At 45.6% G+C, this 25,855-nt stretch overlaps 1 protein-coding gene across 4 annotated transcripts in view; it reads right to left on the reverse strand.

The window, feature by feature from the left end:
* Positions 1-25,855, reverse strand: part of OSBPL9 (oxysterol binding protein like 9) — a 94,466-nt gene that overhangs the window by 34,174 nt on the left and 34,437 nt on the right. For 3 of the 4 annotated variants that reach the window (XM_054165106.1, XM_054165105.1, XM_054165107.1), the window contains 2 exons: positions 13,205-13,281; positions 1,807-1,902 (listed from right to left, as the gene is read on the reverse strand). In XM_054165106.1, coding sequence (XP_054021081.1) covers positions 1,807-1,902; positions 13,205-13,281 — 173 coding nt within the window. Of the gene's footprint in view, positions 1-1,806; positions 1,903-10,144; positions 10,273-13,204; positions 13,282-25,855 lie in introns of those variants that run through there. The other variant, XM_054165108.1, reaches the window with a different exon arrangement.

Below are 25,855 nucleotides of genomic sequence, written 5' to 3' on the forward strand. Positions count from 1 at the left end.
TCATTTTATCACCTTGGTATTACAACCCGAGGCAGTCTTAGTCTAGCATTTCTTTATAGCATTTGTGATAGAACAAATTCGTTACTGATGCCTCACATTATGGCAGAAGACCAAATCTCAGCTCCTAGCTAGTTCCACAGCTCAGTCTGGCATGGTTCAGCTATGGTTTGGAGGAGAAGGTGAGGTTAAGTGATAAAAGTGACAGTCAGCACCTCAAACTGCTTCTCTTTTATTTCAGCAAAGATCTTTGGGGCTTACCAGGATGGCCTCCACACTTACCAACCCCTCTGGGTACCTTGGTATTTAGGTATTCACAGAATCCTTAATTTGCATTCAGATACAAGTCATGTAAGATCTGGAAGCACACCTTTTGCAAAAATCTAGAGACTTCCCAGCACTAACTTCCATTTATTTCCTTAGAAGTGGAATATGAGATGCAGCTAAACAAACTGAACACAAATTCTCACTGAAAAGCCTGCACCTGTGTTTAACACATGCCGAGCTGAAACAGTTAAAAGTTGCCTCCCAGAGCTCTCTAAGGTGCAGGCACAAATAAACACTAAGTGCAAGCTGTTGAAGGAATCAAAAAAAACACCCCAGACATTAAATATAGTGCTCAAAAGTTCACCACATCTCCCCTTGCTCAGAAAAGAGCTTGTCATTTTGTAGTAGGTAAGCTACAGTTCCTCACCCAACTGCCTGCCTAAATCCTGCTCAGGTGTTCATTTTCCCTTGAGGGTCTAAAAAAAAGTCTGTAGTCAAATTCACTCTGCTTTCATTATTAACTAAGTCCTATATCACCCTCCCAGCTGGCCTGAAGCACCAGCCAGGTGGTGTGAAGATGTAAATACCTTCTTTCAGTGAAGTGTACAGGATGGCTGTGGAACAGGAGACAAAGCTGACTCCTGACCAAGTCTTTGCAATTTAGCTTTGAATTTTGTTTGTACTGCTTCTTCCTCCTTTCATTTTCAGGGGGGTATGCTTTTCCCCCCTCTCTGCCCTCTCCTGCAGCTGAAGTTTTGCTGAGTCTCCCACATGCAATAATACTTGCCCATTGTTATCAGGAAAGAAAAATAATTAAACCAGCAGAACTGAAGCAATCTTAACAGCAAATTTAACCTGCTGAGTCATGGGGAAAGAGTGCCCTGAGCAGCAGCAGAACCTGTTTTTCTTGATAAGGTGAGAACTGAGATATGACCTCATCATTCCTCACCTTCCCACCCACTCTGACAATACATGCAGGTAGTGTAGAAGGACTGTGTTCATACACCACTGCTACAGAATGTTTTCAGGCAAGGACAGATTATCTACTGCTGCAAAGGCTGAAAGAACCTGCAGCTGGAGGTACACATGACTTGACTAAGTGTTTTCAAGATAAACTCTAAAATGGCATGAGCAAGACAATGATTCAAAGTTAAACTTAGGTCATCACTGTCATTTCCATGAAGCCATGTATGCAAAGGAATGTTTCAGTAAAATATTCTATATAAAATGAGTTATTCAAATGTTCTAACTTAACACCCTCAAGATTCATTCTGAGAGAAAGCCATTTTCAGCTTCTCTCACCTCTTAGCTTAGCAGAGTTTTTTCATCCTTCTAGGAAGACTTTATTTCAGAAGCAGTTAGATAACATCCTGCATTAGGGATACATCTTCTGCAGGTCACAGGCAGCTCAACCAGAGAGTGTTCTCTGCATCCCACATCTACCAGAACACATACCATGACTCTCTGCTGAGCTCCCTTTCAACCAGACCTTGAAGCAAGGCAGACTCCCAATGCAGTAAACACACCAGTTAGTTACCATACCTTCAACTGGTCTATCAAGATCTGTAAGTAAGCATCAGCCTCGGTAAGTTTCTTGTCAAAATCATGAACGCTGGGAACAAATCCTGAATCCACACCCTAGATATAAATAAATAAAGAGCAAATATATAATTAGACTTTCAGAGGAGGAAGAGAGGTAACAAAACTATCATTTTGCCTGCCAAGTGACTGATAAAACGCTGCCCTGCCTCTCCTGCCACGTGCAAACACCAGCAGCCAGCTGAACGCATTTGCCTTCTATTTGCAGCTGAATCACCAACCCTAAATTGCCACACATTTTCAGCTGGGGTATAATCATCACACACCAGAGTATTTCATTACTTGCCATTGAATGAATCCCCTTAAATTACACTAATTAAAATTTCTTTGAAAATATAAAGGGGAACTCAAGGGGTTTTTTTTCCCTGAAGGCTGTCTTGTGATGCCATATTCCAGTTAAGAAAGACAAAACCCAACTGAACTGCACTTTTCACTCTGCAGACAGCCTTGCTCAGCTCACAGCTTCTTAGTGAAGACCTGAAGTAATGAGTGCTAAAGCTCTTCTTAAATATGGATATGCCAACAAGGACAAGCTAGTGCCATGAAAGTTCTTTCTTTCATATTGTCCTCCTTGCAAATATAGAATGGCTCAGGCTGGAAGGGGCCTCAGAGATCACCTACCCCAACTTCCTGGCCATGCACAGGGATAGATCTCAAGTAGGCTCAGCTGCTCAAGGCCTCATCCAACCTGCCTTGAACACCCTCAGGGAGGAGGCATCCACAATCTCCCCAGGCAATCTGTTCCACTTCTCCCCCCAGCCTTGATGTAAGACTCAAAACATATTTCTGCATATAACTGAATCCCCACATTTAAACTGATAAACCATTGTATTTAAAGATCTGAACAAACCCCAGCTGGGTCACCACAGCTTTAATTACACAAAAGAAAGCAGAGGGTTCTTGAAATTGGTATTTTGCCCTGTATTTGCCAGGCCACACTGGACAAAGGTAGAAATAGTGTCTTGAAACAGGAGAAGGGAGAACAGAAGAAAGCAATGATTTTGCCTAAGCGAGGAAGACAAAAAGCCACTCAAGTGTAACAGGTTACTAAACTAATAGGCAAAAGCAAGAAAGTTTTGACACTCCCTCAAACTGTGTAAAAATACAATGAAACCAGATCTGAAAAGCTTGAAAAGTGAGTATTGCCTTCCCTTGCTGCAAATGGAATTGTCTGCACGGCTAGCAGCCAACAGCATCACTGCAGCAAACGGTCCAGGATGCTCAGTCAAACCCTGGAGGTCAGGTTTCATGCATCAGAACTGTGTGGATCCTACAGAAAGACTCTGCCTAAAGATACTACACAGGGAAAAGTAATTAACGATGCAAGTTACCTGTATGCTGCATCCAAATGCTGAGTTTTATTCTGGCTATCAGTCTGTGACTACAAATGTGTAACCATCAGGTACTTCTTGTGGTGACTTAAAGATTAAATGCCATTCTTAAACTTCAGCTGCCCAGCAGTAAGGGAAAAGCTGATTAAAACATTTTGGGTTACAACTGAGCAGATAACTGTGGCAGATTTAGGCTGACACCTAGAAAATTTAGAGGACAGTCTCAAGCTGTGCCAGGGGAGGTTTAGGCTCAAGGTGAGGAGAAAGTTCTTCCCAGAGAGTAATTGGCCATGGGAATGTGCTGCCCAGGGAGGTGGTGGAGTCACCGTCCCTGCAGGTGCTCAAAAAAGGATTGGATGTGGTACTTGGAGCCATGGTTTAGTTGTCATGAGGTGTTGGGTATTAGATAATAGGTTGGACTTGATGATCTCTGAGGTTTTATCCAACCTGGCTGAATTCTGTGAAAATTTCCACAGATCTTGTGTAGCTGGATGTAAAGGGGAAATAATTGTAAGGTCTAAATAATCCCATAACTAACAAAGTTAGTTGGGTAAACTAACTTTTTCTTGGCTTCTTCACTCTAGCAGATAACCAGCTGGTGGCTTTTGCTTGGCTTGTACTAACAAGCTACACTCTGCTTTTCTCTTTTCCCTTGTACAGGGGGGAGGAGGCAGAGAGGGGGAAGCTACAGGTAGCCTCCTGGATTTGTCCAGGGGGGTCCTTGTGTTGTTTATAAACTGTAGATATTGTATATTTTGTACATATTCACATCATTCTGTATTTCCAGGATTTAGTTTTGCTTGTACATAGAGCTCCACTTGCTCCCATCAACTGAGCTGGTCTGGCCATTTTATTTTGGGGGTAGTTTTCTCCAAAATAGTTGGGGGGTGGGTGGGTAATTTCAACCCACCACAATAACCACATCAAATGGACCTACAAAGTTCTGTTCAGAAGCTAAAACTTCAATCATCATAAAGAGAAAGGCATAAAACCAAGTTTAGTGCCCAGTCGACACAGCACAGAGATGAAATGTGAGAAGTCTGGAAAGCCTATGCTAAAAGCTGCAGCACTTCACTAATTTGCTCTTACTGGTCTGTATTATATATGAGATTAGGTTAATAATGGGAAATTCACTCAGTTTTACAATCGAAAACCACAAGATAATTGGAAAGTTAAGAACACTGCAGGCAGCAATAGCCCAGAAAACACAAAAATCAATCAGTATTTCAAACCCTGCAGTGATCTAGAAAGAGCAGATATACAAAGTGTAGATTTGCATAACAAATCCTTATTTCTTCATTTCCCAGTCACCCCAAGACACAGCAGAGGAAAAAAGGGGTCACTTTCTTTCCTTCCCCTGCCATGTAGGAAATGAGGCCTCAAAAGAAATGGGGGAGCAGTCAAGAGAACAGCATTTAGCAGCTCATTAAAATTGGAAATTAGGCAGCTGCACATCAGAACTACCAATCAAATCTTTATGAGAAACTTGTATTATATGCTGCTCACCTATTCATAAACCAATAGAAGAGGCTGCCTGCAGGTATTACTGAACCTCCACCCCAAGGGCAGAGTTAAAAACTCAACTAGATTTGACCCTAGACAACTTGAGCTAGCACAGAAGTTGGGCTCACTATCAGCAGGGGCTTGGACCAGGTGACCTCCAGAGGTCTTCTCCAGCTGAAATTATGCTGCGATCCTAAAATAAGTATCTTCAAATTATGAAAAAGAAATGGAACCCAGAGTGGTTTAGATCTTCAGAAACTGACTCCTTCCTATTGCCAGCACCAACCCATATTGGCAAGTGCACTTTACTCCCCTCAAATGACCACAACTCAGTGTGCAAATAGGTTTTAAGGAATTAGTTACATTATCAGATGAAATAGCTGCAGAAGCAGCTACTTTATGTACCTTCTTATCTGCCCACCACCTCCCAGAACAATACATTTGGTATTTGATTCTTCCCCACAAAGAAAAGAGAAGAGGTACCTCAGCATTCTTTCCCTCATTCCTCCCTCCTGCAACATCTCCCAGAAGAAACTTAAGAGATCAGACTCTATAGGACACATGCCGATCCTCACGTTTATAGGTAGAAAGGGGAAAGCAGGACCCAGCAGCACAATGATGTACCCAGGCAGTGCTCTCCCAGTGTGATCCTGCATGATACCCAGGAACTTGGAGCAGACAGCATGGTTACCCTAGGAGAGTGTTCACATGCCTATTTGGGGCTGAGTAGAGAACTCTCACACTATGAATCCTGCAAAATTATTCCCTTCACAGAATCACAGAATTGTTTCAGTTGGAAAAGACCTCTAAGACCATCAGATCCAACCCTCTTCTTTAGAGGGGGTAAACAGGAAGGCAACAACAAAATCTAATCCAATTAAAAACACTCATTATGAGCCTTGTTTCATTATAGAATTGATGGTATTAAGGGTGCTTCTATGCTGTTCCCTCCTTGTCCTCCAAAGCAGAAGTCACACAGATCACTAATACACTTGCATGCAAAAGTTGTCCATGCTGAGAAGCAATTCTAGTCTCACCTAAGCCAGTTCTTTCAAACCAGAATGAAATTAAATGCCTTAGAGGAAGCATAGCAGAAAAATTCAAATATATTTCTCAAAGAAAAGCATTACAATAATAACTTCTGTGGAAAATGAACAGTGGTGAAGGCAGGGAAAGAAAGAAAAGGGAGGCAAGAGCGAAGACTTGACAAGAGCTGTCCTTATAGAAGAGCTTTCATGGGGGAGGAAAAGAGAAAGCTGTAGAGAGTAAACATCTTTATCTTTCTCAAGATCCTGATGCTGTATTCTTCATCTAATTAGGATTCCAAGTCCAAGTTAAGTTTAAAGGAGCAAATAAAAGCATTTTCCCCTCCATCTGCCATACCTCATCAGAAACACCCCCTGCCTACAGCACATTTGACAGTCAAGCAGGGTATTGCTTGTAAGAACCACTGACAGAAAACTGAAGAACAACAAATAACCAGCTAGGAAGCCATCAAAGAATGGCACCTTCTTGTCCTTTTAGATGTGGAAAGACAACTGCATTCTTTTCATCTGATAGCTTTTTAAGCAGCATTTAACGCTCAGGATGTAAATGTCTCCAAAGCAGCTTTAAAACAAGTGCATGAGTTCTGGAAGCCTCCTGAACACTCTGAATATTGCACTTCTTTAGGGAGAAAAAAAAAAAGGAAAGAAAAAGTATTTCTGCTTTGCAAAACACAAAATCCTTAGCAAGACTGTGTGGCTACAGGTATTATCAGGTCTTCTAGGAAAATTAGAGTTCAAAACCCAGAAATATTCACATGGCATAACAGAAAGGTCTGGGCCAGAAGGGACCTCCAAAGGTCATCCAGACCAACCTCCCAGCAGTCAGCAGGGACATCCCCAACAAGAACAGGTTGCCCAGGGCCTCATCAAGCCTCACCTTGAATATCTTGAGGGAAGGAGCCTTAGCCACCTCCCTGGGCAACCTGTTCCAGTGTTCAAACACCCTCATAGTAAAGAGCTTGTTCCTCACATCCAGTCTAAATCTGCTCTTCTCTAGTTTGAAGCCATTGCCCTTCATTCTGTCACTGCAGGCCTTTGCAAACAGTCTCTCTCCAGCCCTCCTGTACCCCCCTTCAGGTACTAGAAGGCTGCTATTAGACCTCCCTGAAGCCTCCTCTTCTCCAGGCTGAACAACCCCAGTTCCATCAGCCTGTCCTCTTAGCAGAGGTGCTTCAATCCCTTGATTACACTGATGTAAAATTTGTCTCTGAAGCCTAGGCTAAAATTCTGAACTCTGACAAATGCCAAGTGTATCCTGGAGTCCCACTTGTTCAGTGCATGATTTACCATGGATGCAGATCATGCACACGTACTGATGTGCTTACTGACCCTCCTAGCTACTTTCTTAGTCACATCTGAAGAAGGGCAGCAGGACTGTTAACTCTACACCTTTCCACCACCACATCTACACCAGGTATATTCTCAATGCAAAATAACCTGATCTTAGCTCTATGCAAGCATTCACGACTCACACTGGAAAACCAGCAAGGAACAATGTCATATATGGAAGTTTCAGCTTTCTTCCTTGCTTGCAACTGTAGAAAGATCATCAAAAATGCTGGTAAGGTGACACTAAGTGAACCATTACTAGCCAGGCACTCTCACAAACACTTTGGCCCAAGTGAAAGAGAAAGCAATCAGTCATCAAGCTGTTTATTTTCACACTTAGCCTACTCTTTTCTTTTGAGTCAACACAAACATTTATTTTGTCACTTAACTGTATTACTCCAGGTTAAAACGAAACTCAGAAAAGGAAGGCAGCAGGAAAAGAAGTTTTAATTCGGGGCAGTTGTGAATCTGGTTCCAAGCTCAGCTATTCCTGCCACACCACCTCTTCATTTCTGCTGGAAGTGAGACAGGACTGCTTCCAGCAGCAGCACCAGCTCTTCAGAACTGGTGAAGCCACAATGAAACTCTTCATACTCCAGCCATTTTATCACTCTTCACAGCAACCATTCCAGATCCACGTCTTACCATTTTCTTGCCCTATTAGTTGTTCCTTGGGAAGTAAACCACTTGTTTAAATTACAGAGGCATCAAGCTAGAGAGCAATTTTCAATTCTTCTTTAAATTCCTTTCACTTTTACTGTGGTAGGAAACTGCCCACCTTTGTACTGACAGTAATTTCAGTTTCTTTGTCTCTAGAGTGAAACCACTTAGAGGCTGAAATAGTTTAAAGTATTACCTGAAGTGTTTCCTTAAGTTAGGGTAGGAAATCCTTTGTAGCCTTCTCGTATTTAAAGACTCTAATGTGGAGTGACTGTCAGATCTACTCAGAAAGCATGAAAAGACATCTTATTTGTAGAATGTGCACATTTCAGCTTTGTATGTTAATTATTGTTTTTTAATAGCAAGTTGGTAATTAGTTGCCTTTTCTTGCAATTCTCAACAGCCTCTTTACCTACCACTTTTAAGTCACCTCTCAAGATGCACTGGCAACATTAGAAGAGTAGAGGAGAAAAGTACAGGGTAAGACAAGGGATTTAAAGCAAGAATGAGTGTGAAAGACTCAGCTAATAGGAGGAAGGAGGAGGAGGAGGGAAAACTCATGCCTGCAGCTCAGGGTAAGCACGACTCCTACAGATAGGATCTTAACACTACTAGAGTAAATGCACACATTCAGGGCTGAATTTTAAAGTTTCTTGAGGCATAAAAAGAGTAAAGTCACTAGCAGGTTTTAGGCACATTTGTATCTTAACAGCTGTCTTGCACTTTTCAGATCAAAGAAAGCTACCATGGCCCTAAATGACATGAGTAATCTTCAAGGGAGTTTTACATGGGAGAATTCCAGAACCACACAGTGCCACTTGAATGACAGAAGAGGAAAACAAGACACTTAAGCTAAACAAGAAGACTAGAAGCACTTCATGCCTGAATGGGATTGCTGCTTTACCAGACACTAGCGAGGAGCAAAAGGAAAATTGAGATAATTTACCACCCTCCTACCTCTGCCCAGAAAAACAAGGAACCCAAGCCGCAATACACTTTCAATCCATGCACAAACTTCTCCTTATCTCTTGTGGGTATAAAGCAACTCAGGTGCTGCCACTGCAAAGCCACTGACCTGCTAATGACAGAACAATGAGGGGTCAGGGAGAAAACACTGAACGGTACTTCCAAAACTGTCGCATCATATACTGCTCAAGGAGCTTTCAATAGGCAAAGCTAATACTAGAAAAACTATGAATAGCTTTAGCAATGCCTTTAATATAAGAACATAGAAAAACACAGGAAGCAGAACATGAGACTTGTTTCAAAACTCAGAGAAATTAGATCAGAGGTGTACCTGAAATATTTCTTCCCTAATCTAGGTTCTTTTGAGTACAGCTTTGGACAGCTAAGGTTCCTTTCCTCATTCTGTCATTTTATGACTCAGTTCTCCCTGTGCTCCTTGACTGTAGCTCATTCTTGCAAGTTTAGGGTGTGGGGGAGGAGGTGTGTTTAATTATTTTTAAGTGGTTCAAAAACACATCCGTTATAAAGACTTAAAGACAACACAGTAAGGCATTTAGGTAACCACGAAATTAGCAAGACTAATCAGACTAGAGAACACCCAGACACCACTTCACCTCTCCACCTCCTATTAATTCCTTATCCTTTCCAAGCCGGTTCACACAACATGAGCACTGCCTAGGCTGCGGTGAACTTTCTCACGTCTAACAGGGGTGTCTGACAAAGAAAACTTCGAGTCTGACTTTCCAAACTTGAATGCTCCAGTACCACACCAGGCTGACTGAAAGCAGCATGAAAACACACTCAGAAAAGATGTGCATCTCTGGAGAACAACAGATGCGTGAAGGTTTTAAATGACAGATAACCACGTTTCCGCCTGCCACTGAAACTAAGACCCTAAGAAAATATCCTCACAGAAAATAATCTGCCACGGCACTCAACCCCTCGGCCCTGCCCGCTGAGCCAATAATCCTCCCAAAGAACTCATCTGACTTTAATGTCAAATAAAAAGGAAAGCAAAAGAACATCGAGTGCATGAAGCGGCGTCTTAAATGTTAACCGCGGCCAAGGCGTGTTTGTATACAAGGCACTCTCGTACCGGATGAAAGCATCCCTGCAGGCACGCAGGGCGCACGGAAGCTCGGCGGCGCTCCGGTGAGGAATCCAAACCTCTCCCGGAGATTCCGCCAGGCCCCCCGCGCAGGCAGCCCGTGTCCGCGCTCCCCAGGGGGCTGCCCAACGCCTACCTCCACCGTCTGTTCCCCGGGACCGCTCCGAGCGGCCGCTCGGGCGGGGCAGGGCAGCAGCCAGAGCCGCTCGGCCGCCGCAGGCAGGAGGCAGCGCTTGGCTCCCAGTCAGGGAAAGGGCTGCGGCGGGGAGGGAACCTGCCCCGGATAAGGACACCCAGCAGCCCTGACACCTGCCTCCCCCCCCGCCCCGTGTACTCACACCGGCCATTCCGCCTCGGTGCGGCGAAGGGAAACGGGGCGTGCGGAGCTGAGGGGCTGGCTGGCCGCCCGCCGGGCCCCAACAGCGCCGCCTCCGGCGCGGGGAGCAGGGCCGACGGGGCGGAGAGGGAAGCGAAGGGCAGGGTTAGGCCGGGCCCCCGCGGCTCGCATCACGAACAAGGCGGCCACCCATTGGCCAGGGAGCGGAGCGCGGCCGCCGGCGGAGAATGGCGGTCAGCGGGCGGGGGTCGGGCGGCCGTGGCGGCCCCGCGGAGAGGGCAGCCCGGCCCGCAGGCCACGGGGAGGCAGAGCGGGCTCAGCGCCGCCAGTCCCGGCCCTGACACAAAAACCATCCTGAGGAGCGGGCGGGGCGCCGGGAACGCGGCTTCGCGGTGACCCCGTGAGAAAAAACCTCCGGCTTGGACAGCGGCAAGCGCGCTTACAATGGCTGTCAGAAGGGAGGCGTTCCTGCTCGGACAGCCCTGAGCTGGGCCCCGCAGGCACCCCTAGTAACTTCAGCCTAGGCTCCAAGAGCTGTGCGTTCCGCCCGCACGTCCCACCGCCGAGGCGGGAGCGCAGGAGCGCAGTAACTGGGACGGCCCTCGCTAACTCGGGAGAGAACGGCGTTTTGCAAGGAGGTGCAGCCTTGTGCCCAGTGTTCAACCACTACCCGCTCAATGGCCCCTGTCAAAGGAGCCCCTTGGCAGTTCCCGAGCTGGGTGTAAGTGAACGGTATTCCAGCTAGTTTTAATATAAGGGCTTTGGAAACAAAACCAGGTACGCAACTGACACATGGAAGGGTCTTCAAAATGAAGGTATTAAGAAAAGGACTTGGGGGTGCTGGTGGATGAGAAGCCCAACGTGAACTGCCAGTATACACTTGCAGCCCAGATAGCCAACTGTATCCCGGGCTGCATCAAGAGAAGTGTGGCCAGCAGGTTGAAAGGGGTGATTCTCCCACCCCTACACCACTCTGGTGAGACCTCACCTAGAGCACTGTGTCCAGTTCTGGAGCTCCTATTACAGGAAGGATCTGGAGGTGCTGGAACATGTCCAGAGAAGGGCCACAAGGATGATCCTCTCCTATGAGGACAGACTGAGAGAGTTGGGGTTGTTCATTCTGGAGAAAAGAAAGCTTCGAGGAGACCTTATTGTGGCCTTCCAGTATCTGAAGGGGGCCTAGAAGAAAGCTGGTGAGGGACTTTTTAGGGTGTCAGGTAGGGATAGGACTGGGGGGAATGGAGCAAAACTAGGGATGGGTAGATTCAGATAGGATGTTGGGAAGTTCTTCACCATGAGGGTGGGGAGACACTGGAATAGATTGCGCAGAGAGGTGGTGAAAGCTCTATCCCTGGACGTTTTTAAGGCCAGGCTGGATGTGGCTCTGGGCAACCTGATCTAGTGTGAGGTATCCCTGCCTATGGCAAGGGGGTTGGAACTAGAAGTACTTTCCAACCCTGACAATTCTGTGATTCAACTCAATAGTGAACACACTTAGAGGGGTTGAGGATGTGTTGCTTAGTAATCAGTTCTAAGTTTTAAATTACTCCCTCAAGCATCACTAACTCATTCACTAACTTCGGCTTTTTCATCTAGTTATGCCTTACCTATTTGAAAATCTGGAATGCAAACAGATTATGTAAAAGGAAACAGTTCCAGTATTAGCTGCAATCATGAAATCTGACAATTACAATGTCCAGAGGGCATGGACATGTACATCTTGCTAAACCCACAGTATATTCTGGTGTTTCATTCATGACTCTTCATCTCCAAGCCATAAAAATCTTCTGGACAAAGAAAACTGCACAGATTCCTCCTGTTTCATGTCAGACCCTAAACAGGATTCCTCAGTTAACCTATTCACTTTCACCCTCCAGTCTGGGGATGGGGAGAAGGCATCCCCTGGGGAGGCAGCTTGGCCCTTCTAAGTCCACAGATAAATCTGTCTGCTCACATTCACTGCAGAGCAGAGTTCTCCAGCCTGTGGTCAGCTACTGCGTCCAGATGGAGAGATTACTTCTAAAATAACCATGGCATGTTACTAGGGATACAAAGCTGATTGTCAAACTTGAATTTTTATCCAGGGATCTGCTAACCACTAGAAAATTTGCAGTGGTCTTTCCTAAGTCAAAAAAGGTTAAAGACTACTGTTCAGCAGGACATTAAGGTAAGTGGACTGAGACAGCATGAATGTCTGAAGGTGGATGGCATAAATTCAAGCTTGTTCTAACTCTTTAGAACCGGCAAATACAATCTAAATCAGTCTCCATAAGCTTTTTCTCTTTCTCTGGTTATTAGGAATCTGACTTTATCTTTCTTCACAGTGTCAGTCATTAAGAGACCTAATTCTCTTCTACTCCAGAAGCATCGCAGACCTATACTCAACACAAATCATGAATACCAGTTTGAAGATTTCTCCACTGTCATCAAACACCTTTGTGGTACAAAGTAAGCTTGAGAAAATCCCTTTCATGAAGAGTCTGGCTTTCTCTCCAGGGCAACAACAAAGGTTTAGACATGTTTAGGTCTAGAATACAGCAGAAACTGATCTCAGATAACTAGTGCTCAGAACCACCTTCAGTCCAACCACCTGTTTTTAGAACCAGAAAGCCACCCAGCTTACACAGTGGATTCAAACCTAAGGCATTTACCATTTTTGTCCTCCAGAAAGAAATCCAGTGCTGCTGTCTCATTTTAATTTCAGAATTAGCTGCTGCACACACAACAGGCTTGCCCAAAAAAAAAAAAAGGACTAACTCCCAGTTTAAGAAAAAAACTTGCAATAGCTAAATGTACAACAGTAAGTCTGGAACCATCAATTAAAAATATGAATTAATAAAGGGAGGTTTTACACTAACTTTTCATGCTGGTGAGACACGAGTAAGAGAAAGACTCAAACCTAACCTTGGCTACCCATACAGATGTCTTACAACATCTGGCTGTACAGGCTATAGAATGGCCAGATATAATACAAGATTTGGTTGATATTAGCAGTCATGCCACTGTATTTCATTGCTTTGAAAAGAAAGTAAAATGGGGCAGAAATGTAAGTGAAACTTGCCTGAAGCTGGAGGGTATGGCGGAGAATGGTGTCCTCTAAAGCATGAATCCACTTCTCTCTCTCATCAGCATCTCGAGCTGAAAAAGTATTCAAAACACATTGTTAAGTTATTTGCAGTCTTACATACTAAAGCAAACAGAAATTAAACCACAGTCTCTTTGTTAAGTCACCAGGGGCATAATTCCACTATTGTCTTAATATCCTGTTCATTATTCTGTGGTTACAGCTCTGTAACATTCTGTTAATCTACTCTGTGGTACTGGAGAGGTGTTTGAAATAACCACACATGCAAAAAGCTTTTATGTTTTGCTAGGAATTTTATTTTACCAATGACCTCTGTACCATATATGCAAAAATATATACTACAAATATAAGAAGAGTGCTGCATTACAGCTAGTTGTGGTTATCTGTCCCTTGCCCATCCATCCTTAGGGGCAAAGACTTGTGAGCAATGAGAGTTTGCACAGACATTCCTCACTCAATTCATAAAGTCATTTTTAAATGTTCTTAGTTATGAGAAGCTGTTCAACCTGTAATACATTACCCAGTAATTCTATTTCAGTATGGCAACAGTAGCTTTGAATGAGTTAGCCTTTCAGGTAGGGATTCTTGAAACAAGATAAACACTCTGAACAGGTAATCACTGTGACCTTATAATGAAGCATGAAGAGTAATCTGAAGTATAGAAGAAATGTTTTTTAAACTCAAGACAATCCTGCTCTAAAGCTGAGTAAATCCTGATTCCTGTGTAAACAACACACACACAACAGCACTTTTGTACTTCTGCAACAAGCCACCATATGAGAAGCTGGACGTGAGCAGGCAGCATGAGCTTGCAGCCAAGAAGGCAAATAACATCCTGGGCTGCATCAAAAGATGTGCTGCCAGCAGATCCAGGGAGGTGATTCTGCCGCTTTGCTGAAACCTCACCTGGAGTACTGAGAGGCTCAGTATAGGAAGGACATAGACCTGATGGAGAGGATCCAGAGGAGGGCTACAAAAGTGTAGCACCTCTGCTACAAGGACAGGCTGAGGGAGCTGGGGGTGTTCAACCTGAAGGGGGCTACAGGAAGGATGGAGAGAGACTGCTTGCAAAGGCCTGCAAGTGACAGGACGAGGGGCAAGGGCTTCAAACTGGAGAAGGGCAGATTTAGATTGGGTATCAGGAAGACGTTCTTTACCATGAGGGTAGTGGAACACTGGAACAGGATGCTCGAGGAGGTGGTTGAGGCCTCTTCCCTGGAGATATTCAAGGTGAGGCTCAATGAGGCCCAGGGCAACCTGATCTAGTTGGGGATGTCCCTGCTGACTGCGGAGAGATTGGACCTTTGGGGGTCTCTTTCAGCCCAGACCATTCTATGATACTATGGTTTTAATTAACAATCCAAGTCAGGGTGTGATGATTATGCTTCTCAGTCAAAGATGATGATTGAAGTGATGATTGTAGGAGACAGTGCATGGTGACAAGGAAGAGGAGGGGAGCTTGAGAAGGAAGACGAAGAACACATCAAAAGAGACTTAGACCTTTTTGTGTTTCCCCAATACTGCTTTCCTTCCCCCTGCTCCCGCCATCGACACACCACCCCTGCTTTGCTAGTTTGAAGAGTTCCTTGCTGTGCTCTTGAGTGTTTGCAAATCAGGAGCAGACAGAGTCAGTGGACTCCAGGTGAAGAAAGATGATAAAAACTGGCAGGCATTAAATAGGCTGTAAACAAGCTGGCCCCTATACAGATTTAGAACAGTTATTGACGATTGTTTCCAGTTCCTCATTCAAATGGAAGGTATTTAAAAGAAACAGGAAGTCTGTTAAAAGCAAGGAAAGCTTAAGTGAGATAGCTCCTATTATGAAAGAGAGAATTAAGATTGCTATCTGACTTACTTGTTATGGAGGTCAGAGGAAATACCTGTAAGTTATTCTTCTGAAATGTACTCTCCAGCCTCAGAATGCTTTGTTTTCAATGTTCCCTTTCTCATGTTTCCATTGCTTTTATTCTTTGGAATTCTGCAGCTCAAACCCATCAGTACCAAACTCACCACCAGATCTTTCCAATATGTTAAATAAACTCTTCTCTAAGAATTTATTTATTACTTGCTTGCACATTCAGTCCTATGAGGGATCTTTCATTGGCCACAGGAAGGGATCACAGGATCACAGGATGTTAGGGGTTGGAAGGGACCTCTGGAGATCGAGTCCAACCCCCCTGCTAGAGCAGGACCATAGAATCCAGCACAGGTCACACAGGAATGCATCTAGAAGGGTATGGAAAGTCTCCAGAGGAGGCTCCACAACCTCTCGGGGCAGCCTGTTCCAATGCTCTGTGACCCTAACAGTAAAGAAGTTACTCCTCACGTTGAGGTGGAACCTCCTGTGCTGTAGTTTATATCCATTCCCCCTTGTCCTATCACAGGGCACAAGTGAGCAGAGCCTGCCCTGTCCCTTCCTTCCTGACCCCCAGCCCTCAGATATTTATAAACATTTATTAAATCCCCTCTCAGTCTTCTCTTCTCCAGACTCAACAGCCCCAGGGCTCTCAGCCTCTCCTCATCAGGCAGTGCTCCAGTCCCTTCATCATCCTTGTAGCCCTCCACTGGACTCTCTCCAGCAGATCCCTGTCCCTCTTGAACTGGGGAGCTCAGAACTGGATGCAATATTCTAGGTGTGGCCTCAGTAGGGCAGAGTAGAGGGGGAGCAGAACCTCCCTCAGTCTGCTGGACACACTCCTCTTAATGCACCCCAGGATCCCAGTATCACAGTATCACAGTAACTAAGGTTGGAAGAGACCCCAAGGATTATCAAGTCCAACCTGTTCCAACAGACCTCACAACTAGACCATGGCACCAAGTGCCATGTCCAATCTCCCCTTGAACACCTCCAGGGACGGCGACTCCACCACCTCCCTGGGCAGCACATTCCAATGACAAATGACTCGCTCAGTGAAGAACTTTTTCCTCACCTCGAGTCTAAACCTCCCCTGGCACAGCTTGAGACTGTGTCCCCTTGTTCTGGTGCTGGTTGCCTGGGAGAAGAGACCAACCCCCTCCTGTCTACAACCACCTTTCAGGTAGTTGTAGAGGGCAATGAGGTCACCTCTGATCCTTCTCTTCTCCAGGCTAAACAATCCCAGCTCCCTCAGCCTCTCCTCATAGGGCTTGTGCTCAAGGCCTCTCCCCAGCCTTGTTGCCCTTCTCTGGACACGTTCAAGTGTCTCGATGTCCTTCTTAAACTGGCCCAGAACTGGCCTTCTTGGCCACAAGGGCACGTTTCTGTCCCATGGAGAACTTCTTGTCCACCAGGACTCCCAGGTCCTTCTCCACAGGGCTGCTCTCTAGCAGATCACCTCCTAACCTGTACTGGTGCAGTTTATTCTTCCTTCCCAGGTGCAGGATGAGGGAAGGAGAATCAGAAATTCACAGAATAATTCCTCCCTGATGTCCCTTAGCCTTTAGGTAGAGGAAGACAGATTTTTCCAGCCTCCCCACACAAAAGCCTATCCATATCAATATGAGCACTGCCCAGTTCACTGCAGCAGATCCACTCTAACTGTGCTGTATTAACAGAGCCATTAGGAGAGAGATGACAGCTCTGTGTGGGTGAGAGATGGCAAGAATGCTTGCTGCAAGTCTACCTAAGGAGGTGGCCTCATAAAGTAGTGGGGCAAAACCTCCACTGCACACAATGTAAAAGTTTAAGCCTAGTTTGAAATCTAGTGTTAGCAGTTTGAAGGGGGAACTTTAGCCTAGTCCCTGAATGCAAAGACTGAAAATAAATTACCATTGGATGACAAGAATAATAAAGGTAAGGTCTATATAATTCATTGGATTGCTAATGGGTTATAGAGCAGAGGCACAAACAGTTCTTGCTCTCCTTTTTCTTCTTCTGTCACTTCTGCTTGCAACTTCCCTCTCTCTCTCTCTTCCGTGGCCTTGCCAGGGGATCTCTGTTTTGACTACTGTGTGAGGTAACAGGAAGGAGGGAGGGAGTAGGGAAGCAGGTGAAGGGTTCCCTGGATCCATCCAGGGGGGTTCTGGGGAGTTTCTGTGTTGTTTATAAATGGTAAATATCTCTATATTGTACATTTATTGTACATTTTGTACATATTCATTTCATATTTCTAGATTGTAGTTTGCTTGTCAATAGAGCTTCATTTGCTTCCATCCCAAACTGAGCTGGGCTGACAATTTTATTTTAGGGGTAGTTTGTCCAAATTAGTTGGGGGGTAATTTCAACCCACCACATCCAGCAAAGTTTTCCTTTAATACACATTTTCCCAGATACTCCAAGTCAATCCCTACTCATTGATCATTTAAAACAGTGAAGGGTGATCAATTGCCATAGTCATTCTGGTAAGGATACCATTAACCTGCACAAATCAAAAGGACACATCATGGAAAGTGGCTGCCCAAAGTGCTCTCCTATGCACAAAGGAAGTCTGCAGGAAGCTGGGTAATTAAATGTGACTTGGAACAGCAGGTAAGTAACTTTCCTGCAGGAGCTGCAGCTGGTATTCTGTAATAGTCTGAAAAATTCATTAGAAATAACTTCTGAGCTATGCTTAGAAGCAGAGGTTGTTCCCAGTAGTTCTCTGTAACTTAACTGAGAAGCCGAAGCAGGTGCTGAGGACAAGTTTATAATGCAGCGATGGTGGACAGGAGGGAGAGACAGGAACCTGGTGCACTCTGCCCAGGTGGCTGCATTAAGCAAACACATTCTGCAGTGTGCAGGTCATACATTTTCACACTAGGTCCAGGCATGCAAATACCTGGGGGTTTTCACAGCACAGCTTACACTGATTTCAATTACTGCATTAGTCAATTACAATCTGGTACCCTCTCCTCTGACAGCAATTTCAGTGCTGATTAGCTTCTCTGCTTCTGCTAGCTCCTTTGCCCAGTCCTGACACACACATTAATCAAGCTTATGCTTCTCAATCATGGAACACTGAACATATCACCATTTAACATTCAAAGTATGGAGATGTAGCATATACAGGGTGGTGAGACACTGGAACAGGTTGCCCAGGGAAGTGGTGGAAGCCTCATCCCTGGAAGTTTTGAAGGCCAGGCTGGATGTGGCTGTGAGCAACCTGCTGTAGTGTGAGGTGTCCCTGCCCAAGGCAGTGGGGTTGGAACTAGATGATCCTTGAGGTCCCTTCCAACCCTAACAATTCTATGATTCTGATATTCCAGAGTCAGCCTAGGAAGAAATAATATGTTAATAATCTACCAATACTTAACATACATAACTGCTTCAACTTCTCAACTGTGTGTTCAAAGTGGCACTGATTAACATATTTAAATGTGTTAAGGTTTCTTGGGTCTGTTCTCTGGTTTTCTGTGGTCTGTTGCTGTTTTTTAATCAACCACCTCCTAGTACCCAGAAAAAGAAAATTTTGGTGGTCAGTGGAGTGAAATCCAGCTGGTGGCTGGGCACAAGTGGTGTTCCTCAGGGCTCAGTGCTGGGACCACTTCTGTTTAACATCTTTATTGATGCCCTTGATGAAGACACAGAGTGTGTCGGCAGTAAGTGTGCAGATGACACCAAGTTAGGTGGAGTGTTGTTCTGCACCAAGGTAGGGAGGCTCTACAAAGGGACTTGGATAGATTGGATCCATGGCCAACCTTAACAGGATGAGCTTCAACAAGGCCAAGAGCCAGGTGCTGCACTTGGGTCACAACAGCCCCAAGCAATGCTACAGGCTTGGGGCAGTGTGGCTGGAAAGCTGCTTGGCAGAAAGGGACCTGGGGGTTCTAATGGACAAGCAAATGAACATGAGCCAGCACTGTGCCCAGGTGGCCAAGAAAGCCAATGGCATCCTGGCTGGGATCAGAAATGCTGTGTCCAGCAGGAGCAGGGAGGTGACTGCGCCCTTGTACTCAGCTCTGGGGAGGCCACACCTTAAGTATTGTGTCAGTTTTGGGCACCTCAATCCAAGAGAGATGTGGAGGTGCTGGAGCCAGTGCAGAGGAGGGCAAGGAAGCTGGGGAAGGGCCTGGAGAATAAATCTTGTGAAGAGCAACTGAAGGAACTGGGGCTGCTTTGTTTGAAAAAGAGGAGGCTGAGAGGAGACCTCATTGCTGTCTACAACCACCTGAAAGAACATTGTGGAGAGGTTGGTGCTGGTCTCTTCTCACAGGTCATTAGTGATAGAACAAGAGGGAATGGCCTCAACCTATGACTGGGTAGGTGTAGACTGGACATTAGGGAGAATTTTTTCCCAGTATAATGGTCAGGCATTGGCATGTGCTGTGCAGGGAGGTGGTGGAGTGACAAACCCTGGATGTGTTTTGGATGTGGTGCTTGGGGCTGTGATTTAGGGGTGAACCTTGTGGAGTAGGGTTCTGGGTTGGACTTGGTGATCCTGAGGGTCTTTTCCAACCTGAATGTTTCTGATTCTGTGATCTTACTGGGAGACAAGATGCTGAAGAGGTAGATGAAATCCTCAGGGTACAAAAGTCCTGAGTTCAATTTTTTTGCCCGCTATTTAAATTTTAATTTTAATTTAATTTTATTTTTTTAATGTAATTTTAATGTAATTTTATTTAAATTTGAATTTTAAAAAGAAGCAATCAAGCTGCAGGGCAGTGAATTAATCCTTGTATTTGCAACAGACTTCTTATGACCTTCCATGCTGCCAGCAAAAAGAGGTTACTGTTATTAGTTCAACACTGTTCTCAGTGTATAGTAGCCCATTAATGAAGTGTTCAAATGTGTCCAGAGAAGGGCAACAAAGCTGGGGAGGGGTCTGGAGCACAGCCCTGTGAGGAGAGGCTGAGGGACCTGGGGGTGTTTAGCCTGGAGAAGAGGAGGCTCAGGGGAGACCTTCTTGCTGTCTACAACTACCTGAAGGGAGGCTGTAGCCAGGTGGGGTTGGTCTCTTCTCCCAGGCAACCAGCAACAGAAGAAGAGGACACAGTCTCAAACTGTGCAGGGGGAAGCTTAGGCTTGATCTTAAAAGTTCTTCCCAGAAAGAGAGATTGGCCATTGGAATGTGCTGCCCAGAGAGGTGGTGGGGTTGATGTCCCTGGAGGTGTTTAAGAAAAGCCTGGATGAGGCACTTAGTGCCATGGTCTAGTTGATTAGATAGGGTTGGATGATTGGTTGGACTTGATGATATTGGTTCCAATCTGATTGATTCTGTGATTCTGTTATCACTTTAAAGTGTGTAGATGAGCCACTGACAGACCAGAGAAGGCTTGCAGCACCAGAGAAGACCCAGAAACCAACCAGTCAGTACAGATCCCAAACTGATCTGACTTTCCCACGCTCAGAAACAATCTTCTGAAGCTTCTGTTCTGCTAAAAGCCGCTTTACAGGGGGGCTTTTTCTACCCGAGCTCAGCAGAAGGAACAAAGCTTTATTTCTCCCTCATGTGCTAGACTTTGCAAATGTTGGCACAGCATGACCAGTCCTCAGGCAGAACACGTGGATCTCATGAACACACATGGTAAAACAAAGTCTCAGCCATAATAAATCCAGGAGCACTGCAGGGGAAGCCTGCTCACTGCACAGAAAGACACAGCACTGCAACCTCGTAAGCACTCTGCCCAGGGCTCAGGCCTCCTCCCCTGGCTCTCCTCCACACACTCTTCAGAAAACCATGGAGAAGACAGTAGGATGCAGTTTTTGGTAAAGCAGGATGTGAGAAAAGTTGTATTCAATCTAATCAAAATGGCTGCTGTGAGATTAGGTGCAAGTAAAAGCTCCCTGATGGTAAAAGCAATTTGGAACTGAACAGCTGCCAAAAGATCACTGGTGGGGAAAAATAAAATAAAATAAAATAAATCAATAGCAACATTCAAAAAAAAGAGATTAGCCAATACACTCAGAAACAGTTTATGGGAAAAGGCTACACACAATGGTCAGAGATCATTATCCACCCACCGGCAGGGGAAGCTAGGGATCCAAAGCTAGTTTTCATTTAAAGAGGGCAACTTTGGCCAAGGAAAAAGCTCCCAGTATCTGTTAATCTAAAAGATCTGTGATGCACATGACATCAAATCCAATCTGCATCAGCAAATGCTGGAAGCTTTCTTCAGCAGACAGGGGACAAGAACACCTTGCTCATTAGTCCTGTGTCTCAAGTACCCTGGAATCCACTCCAACCTTCTTCACAGTTTGTCCAGGCTCCATCTTTAAGTTAATTCCCGCTCCAGTTCCTATGGGGACTGCCAACATATTTGGGGTAAGGCAATTGCTATCTAGTCCAAGGCATTTCTCTACTATCTGTGCTTGTATAAAAACAGAGGAATAATCTCTAGTCCTTCCTGACTCAAAACTTCTCGAAAGAGAAGAAAGGGCAGGGGGCAAGAGAGAGAAGCAAGTTATTTCTTCTTAGGCTGGCTCTGGAATATCAGAATCATAGAATTGTTAGGGTTGGAAGGGACCTCAAGGATCATCCAGTTCCAACCCCCCTGACATGGGCAGGGACACCTCACACTACAGCAGGTTGCTCACAGCCACATCCAGCCTGGCCTTCAAAACTTCCAGGGATGAGGCTTCTACCACTTCCCTGGGCAACCTGTGCCAGTGTCTCACCACCCTCTCATGAGGAAAAACTTCTTCCTAACATCCAGTCTGAATCTACCCATTTGTAGTTTGCTCCATTCCCCCCAGTCCTATCACTCCCTGGCACCCTAAAAAGTCCCTCACCAACTTTCTTGTAGGCCCCCTTCAGATACTGGAAGGCCACAATTAGGTCTCCTTGGAGCCTTCTCTTCTCCAGACTGAACAGTCCCAACTCCCTCAGTCTGTCCTCATAGGAGAGGAGCTCCAGCCCTCTGATCATCCTCATGGTCCTTCTCTGGACATGTTCCAGCACCTCCAGATCCTTCCTGTAATAGGGGCTCCAGAACTGGACCCAGCACTCCAGATAGGTCTCACCAGAGCAGAGTAGAGGGAGAGGATCACCTCCCTTGACCTGCTGGCTGTGCCAGAATTCCACAAGACAGGTAAGAAGCCGTGAGACATCTACAAGAGAAACCCCTGCCATGTAAAAACATAAAAGTGTGATTTCAGCTGTTTATAAGCAATTCCAATGTTGTTTACACTAATTAGAAAAATAAATTGAATAGAGGAGCCCACTACACTACATGAACATTCATTGTGGTTCTCAGGTGTTACTGCAATAGCTACCTTGTCATCTGAAAAATCAAATTGTACTAGAGCATCAACTATCCACACAAATGCCAACTGTCTGCAGTGGAGAGAACACCAACAGTCCCTGAGCTTTTCTTTGAGAGTCACAGGATCACAGGATGTCAGGGCTTGGAAAGGACCCAAAGAGATCATCGATTCCACCCCCCCTGCCAGAGCAGTACCATACAATCTAGCTCAGGTCACAGAGGAACACATCCAGATGGGCCTTGAAAGTCGCCAGAGAAGGAGACTCCAGAACCTCTCCGGGCAGCCTATTCCAGTGGTCTCTGAGCCTTACAGTAAAGAAGTTCCCCCTTGTGTTGAGATGGAACCTCCTGTGCTGCAGCTTACATCCATTGCCCCTTGTCCTATCCCAGGGTGCAAGTGAGCAGAGCCTGTCCCCTCCCTCTTGACCCCCAGCCCTCAGATATTTATAAACACTTATTAAATCTCCTCTAAGTCTTCTCTTTTCCAGACTCAACAGCCCCAGGGCTCTCAGCCTCTTCTCATCAGGAAGTGCTCCAGTCCCCTCATCATCCTCAGAGCCCTCTGCTGGATCCTCTCCAGCAGATCCCTGTCCCTCTTAAACTGGGGAACCCCAAACCGAATGCAGTACTCAAGATGAGTTCAAGCAGTGAACATTTGCACATGGAAGCAGCTAAATCCACACAGAGCTATACAATCCCTGCTCTATGCAAGAGGCCAGGGCCTTTAGTGGCTGAAACATTGCAAATTTGCCATGCATATGTCAGTTAAGCTCTTGTTACATTTTCCTAGCAGAATTAGTATTTATGAGCCAGATTACAGTTTGTTTCCATGCACTTAACCTTTCAGTCTTCAGTGCCTATTGTGCATCCCTCAAGAAGGTGCCTGTGTAATTGACTGTGACATCTCAGGCACCTCAGGGGCGACCACAGGGTACTTAACACAATTACAGTTCCATCCATGACTCGTTAAGAACATACTCAAGGAGTATGCAATTACATTACAGTGAGATTGAATGTGCTAATAATATTCTTTAATAGGTGCATGTTTGGTGATGGCTTATTGAGATTATTCAGGAGATTATTCTAACAGCCAGTTTATACTAGGAAAAAGCTTCTCCACTCTTTTCTAGAGGAGGGGAGAAAAGTATTTATTTTAACAAGGAGAAAATGCTAGAAAGAAAACCAAAGCCCATTAAAGACAAGAATCATTGCTTCTGCTGAGGAATTTCTGTAACTCAGAGAAATTCTCTTTCACAACTGCTGAAGTAGTCACTTATCACAGGATCACAGGATGTTAGGGGTTGGAAGGGACCTCCAGAGATCTTCGAGTCCAACCCCCCTACCAGAGCAGGACCATAGAATCTAGTGCAGGTCACACAGGAATGCATCCAGACAGGGCTTGAAGTCTCCAGAGAAGGAGACTCCACAATCTCACAACTTCTCTGGGCAGGCTGTTCCAGTGCTCTGGGGCCCTCACAGGGAAGAAGTTCTTCCTCATGTTGAGATGAAACCTCCTGTGCTGTAGTTTATATCCATTGCCCCTTGTCCTACCACAGGGAGCTAGTGAGCAGAGCCTGTCCCCTCACTCTTGACACCCAGCCCTCAGATATTTATAAACACTTATTAAATCCACTCTCAGTCTTCTCTTCTCCAGACTAAACAGCCCCAGGGATCTCAGCCTCTCCTCATCAGGCAGTGCTCCAGACCCCTCAGCATCCTTGTAACCCTCCATTGGACTCTCTCTAGCAGATCCCTGTCCCTCTTGAACTGCGGAGCCCAGAGTTTAGTGAAGTATTCCAGGTGAGGTCTCACCAGGGCAGAGTAGAGGGGGAGGAGAACCTCCCTGCATCTGCTGGACACACTCCTCTGAGAGCAGCCTTTGAATTGCTCAAAGTGCCCAGGCAGATACAGCGGCTGGGGGAGATTGTGAAGACTTCTGTTGGGTGAGAATGAGCAGGCAAATGAAATGCAACAACAGCCAACGCTCTCAGCCTCTGTCAATTTCCCCAACGGAGAATACATTTTGTAGTTTTGAGAGTTCCTGTAATATTTGCTGTCTTTGGAAGAGATTATATGTGTTTATATAACCTATACCAAATGTTAAAGTACAGCATAAACCAGATTGCTTCCCCCCCAATCCTAAGCTTGACAGCATCTAAAGATTAGGTACAAACAAGTCTAACAACTCTGCTCCGCCATACAGCAGCCACCACTGGCATTTCTAGGTCATGCACAAGCAGCCCTGGGAAGACAGAACACACCAAGCTTGTCACCTCAGAATTAGCACACTGGTGCTGCTGTTCTGGTTTGGGTTGTTTTCCCCCCTGTCTGTACATCTTATTTGGGCACGAGGATGAAAGGGAAACCTTGAGAATTAGGTTTTTTAAAGCACTGCACTGCTTATCACTGCCCCACACCGTCACAAAATGAAATGCATCTTCTATTTTCATTCACTGTGACCTAATTGCAGGCAGGACTCAGTCAAAAAAACTAAAATCCATTAGGCTCAGAGAGTCAATAGAGTCAATTATGCAGCCTTCACTCTGACAAAATTGCCACTGATTTGTATGCCAAATGCCTGTACTTCCTCAGCCCAGTGCAGAACTAATGTAGTGTCTTTACACACAAGTAACCAGCTGGGAGAGATGAAAATTCTGACTCTATTGAGCTTGATAGGATTTTTGCTACCAGTCTCAGTGGAGGGAGATGGTTATTACAGAGTCACATTATTAATCAGGTTGGAAAAGACCTTTGAGATCACCAAGTCCAACCTATCACCCTACACCATCTAATCAACTAAACCATGGCACCAAGTGCCTCATCCAGTTTCTTTTTAAGCACTTCCAGGGATGGTAACTCCCTGGGCAGCCCATTCCAATGGCCATTCACTCTGTCTGTGAAGAATTTCTTCCTCACATCCAGCCCAAACCTCCCCTGGTGCAGCTTGAGACTCAGTCCTCTCATTCTGGCACTGTGGTCTGGGAAAAGAGACCAACCCCCACCTGGCTACAACCTCCCTGCAGATAGTTGTAGAGAGCAATAAGGTCTCCCCTGAGCCTCCTCTTCTCCAGGCTAAACAACCCCAGCTCCCTCAGCTTCTCCTCACAGGGCTGTGCTCCAGACCCCTCCCCAGCCTCTGGCCACATTTCAGCATCTCCACATCTTTCTTAAACTGAGGAGCCCAGAACTGGACATAGGACTCAAGCTGTGGCCTAACCAGTGCTGAGTACAGGGCACGACGACTTCCCTGCTCCTGCTGGCCACACTCTTTCTGATCCAGGCCAGGATGCCATTGGCCTTCTTGGCCACCTGGGCACACTGCTGGCTCATGTTCAGCTGCTGCTGACCAGTACCCCCAGGTCCCTTTCTGCCTGGCCGCTCTCCAGCCACTCTGTCCCAGCCTGTAGCACTGCATGGGGTTGCTGTGACCGAAGCACTGCCCCATAAAGTGGAAAAGTCACACACAAAAAGGGCTATCTCGTGGCTAAATAAATGGCTTTTAAACATCACTGAAGGCCTTTCAAACCA

This window comes from Dryobates pubescens, chromosome 11, assembly GCF_014839835.1.
Source record: "Dryobates pubescens isolate bDryPub1 chromosome 11, bDryPub1.pri, whole genome shotgun sequence".
NCBI classification, from domain to species: Eukaryota; Metazoa; Chordata; class Aves; order Piciformes; family Picidae; genus Dryobates; species Dryobates pubescens.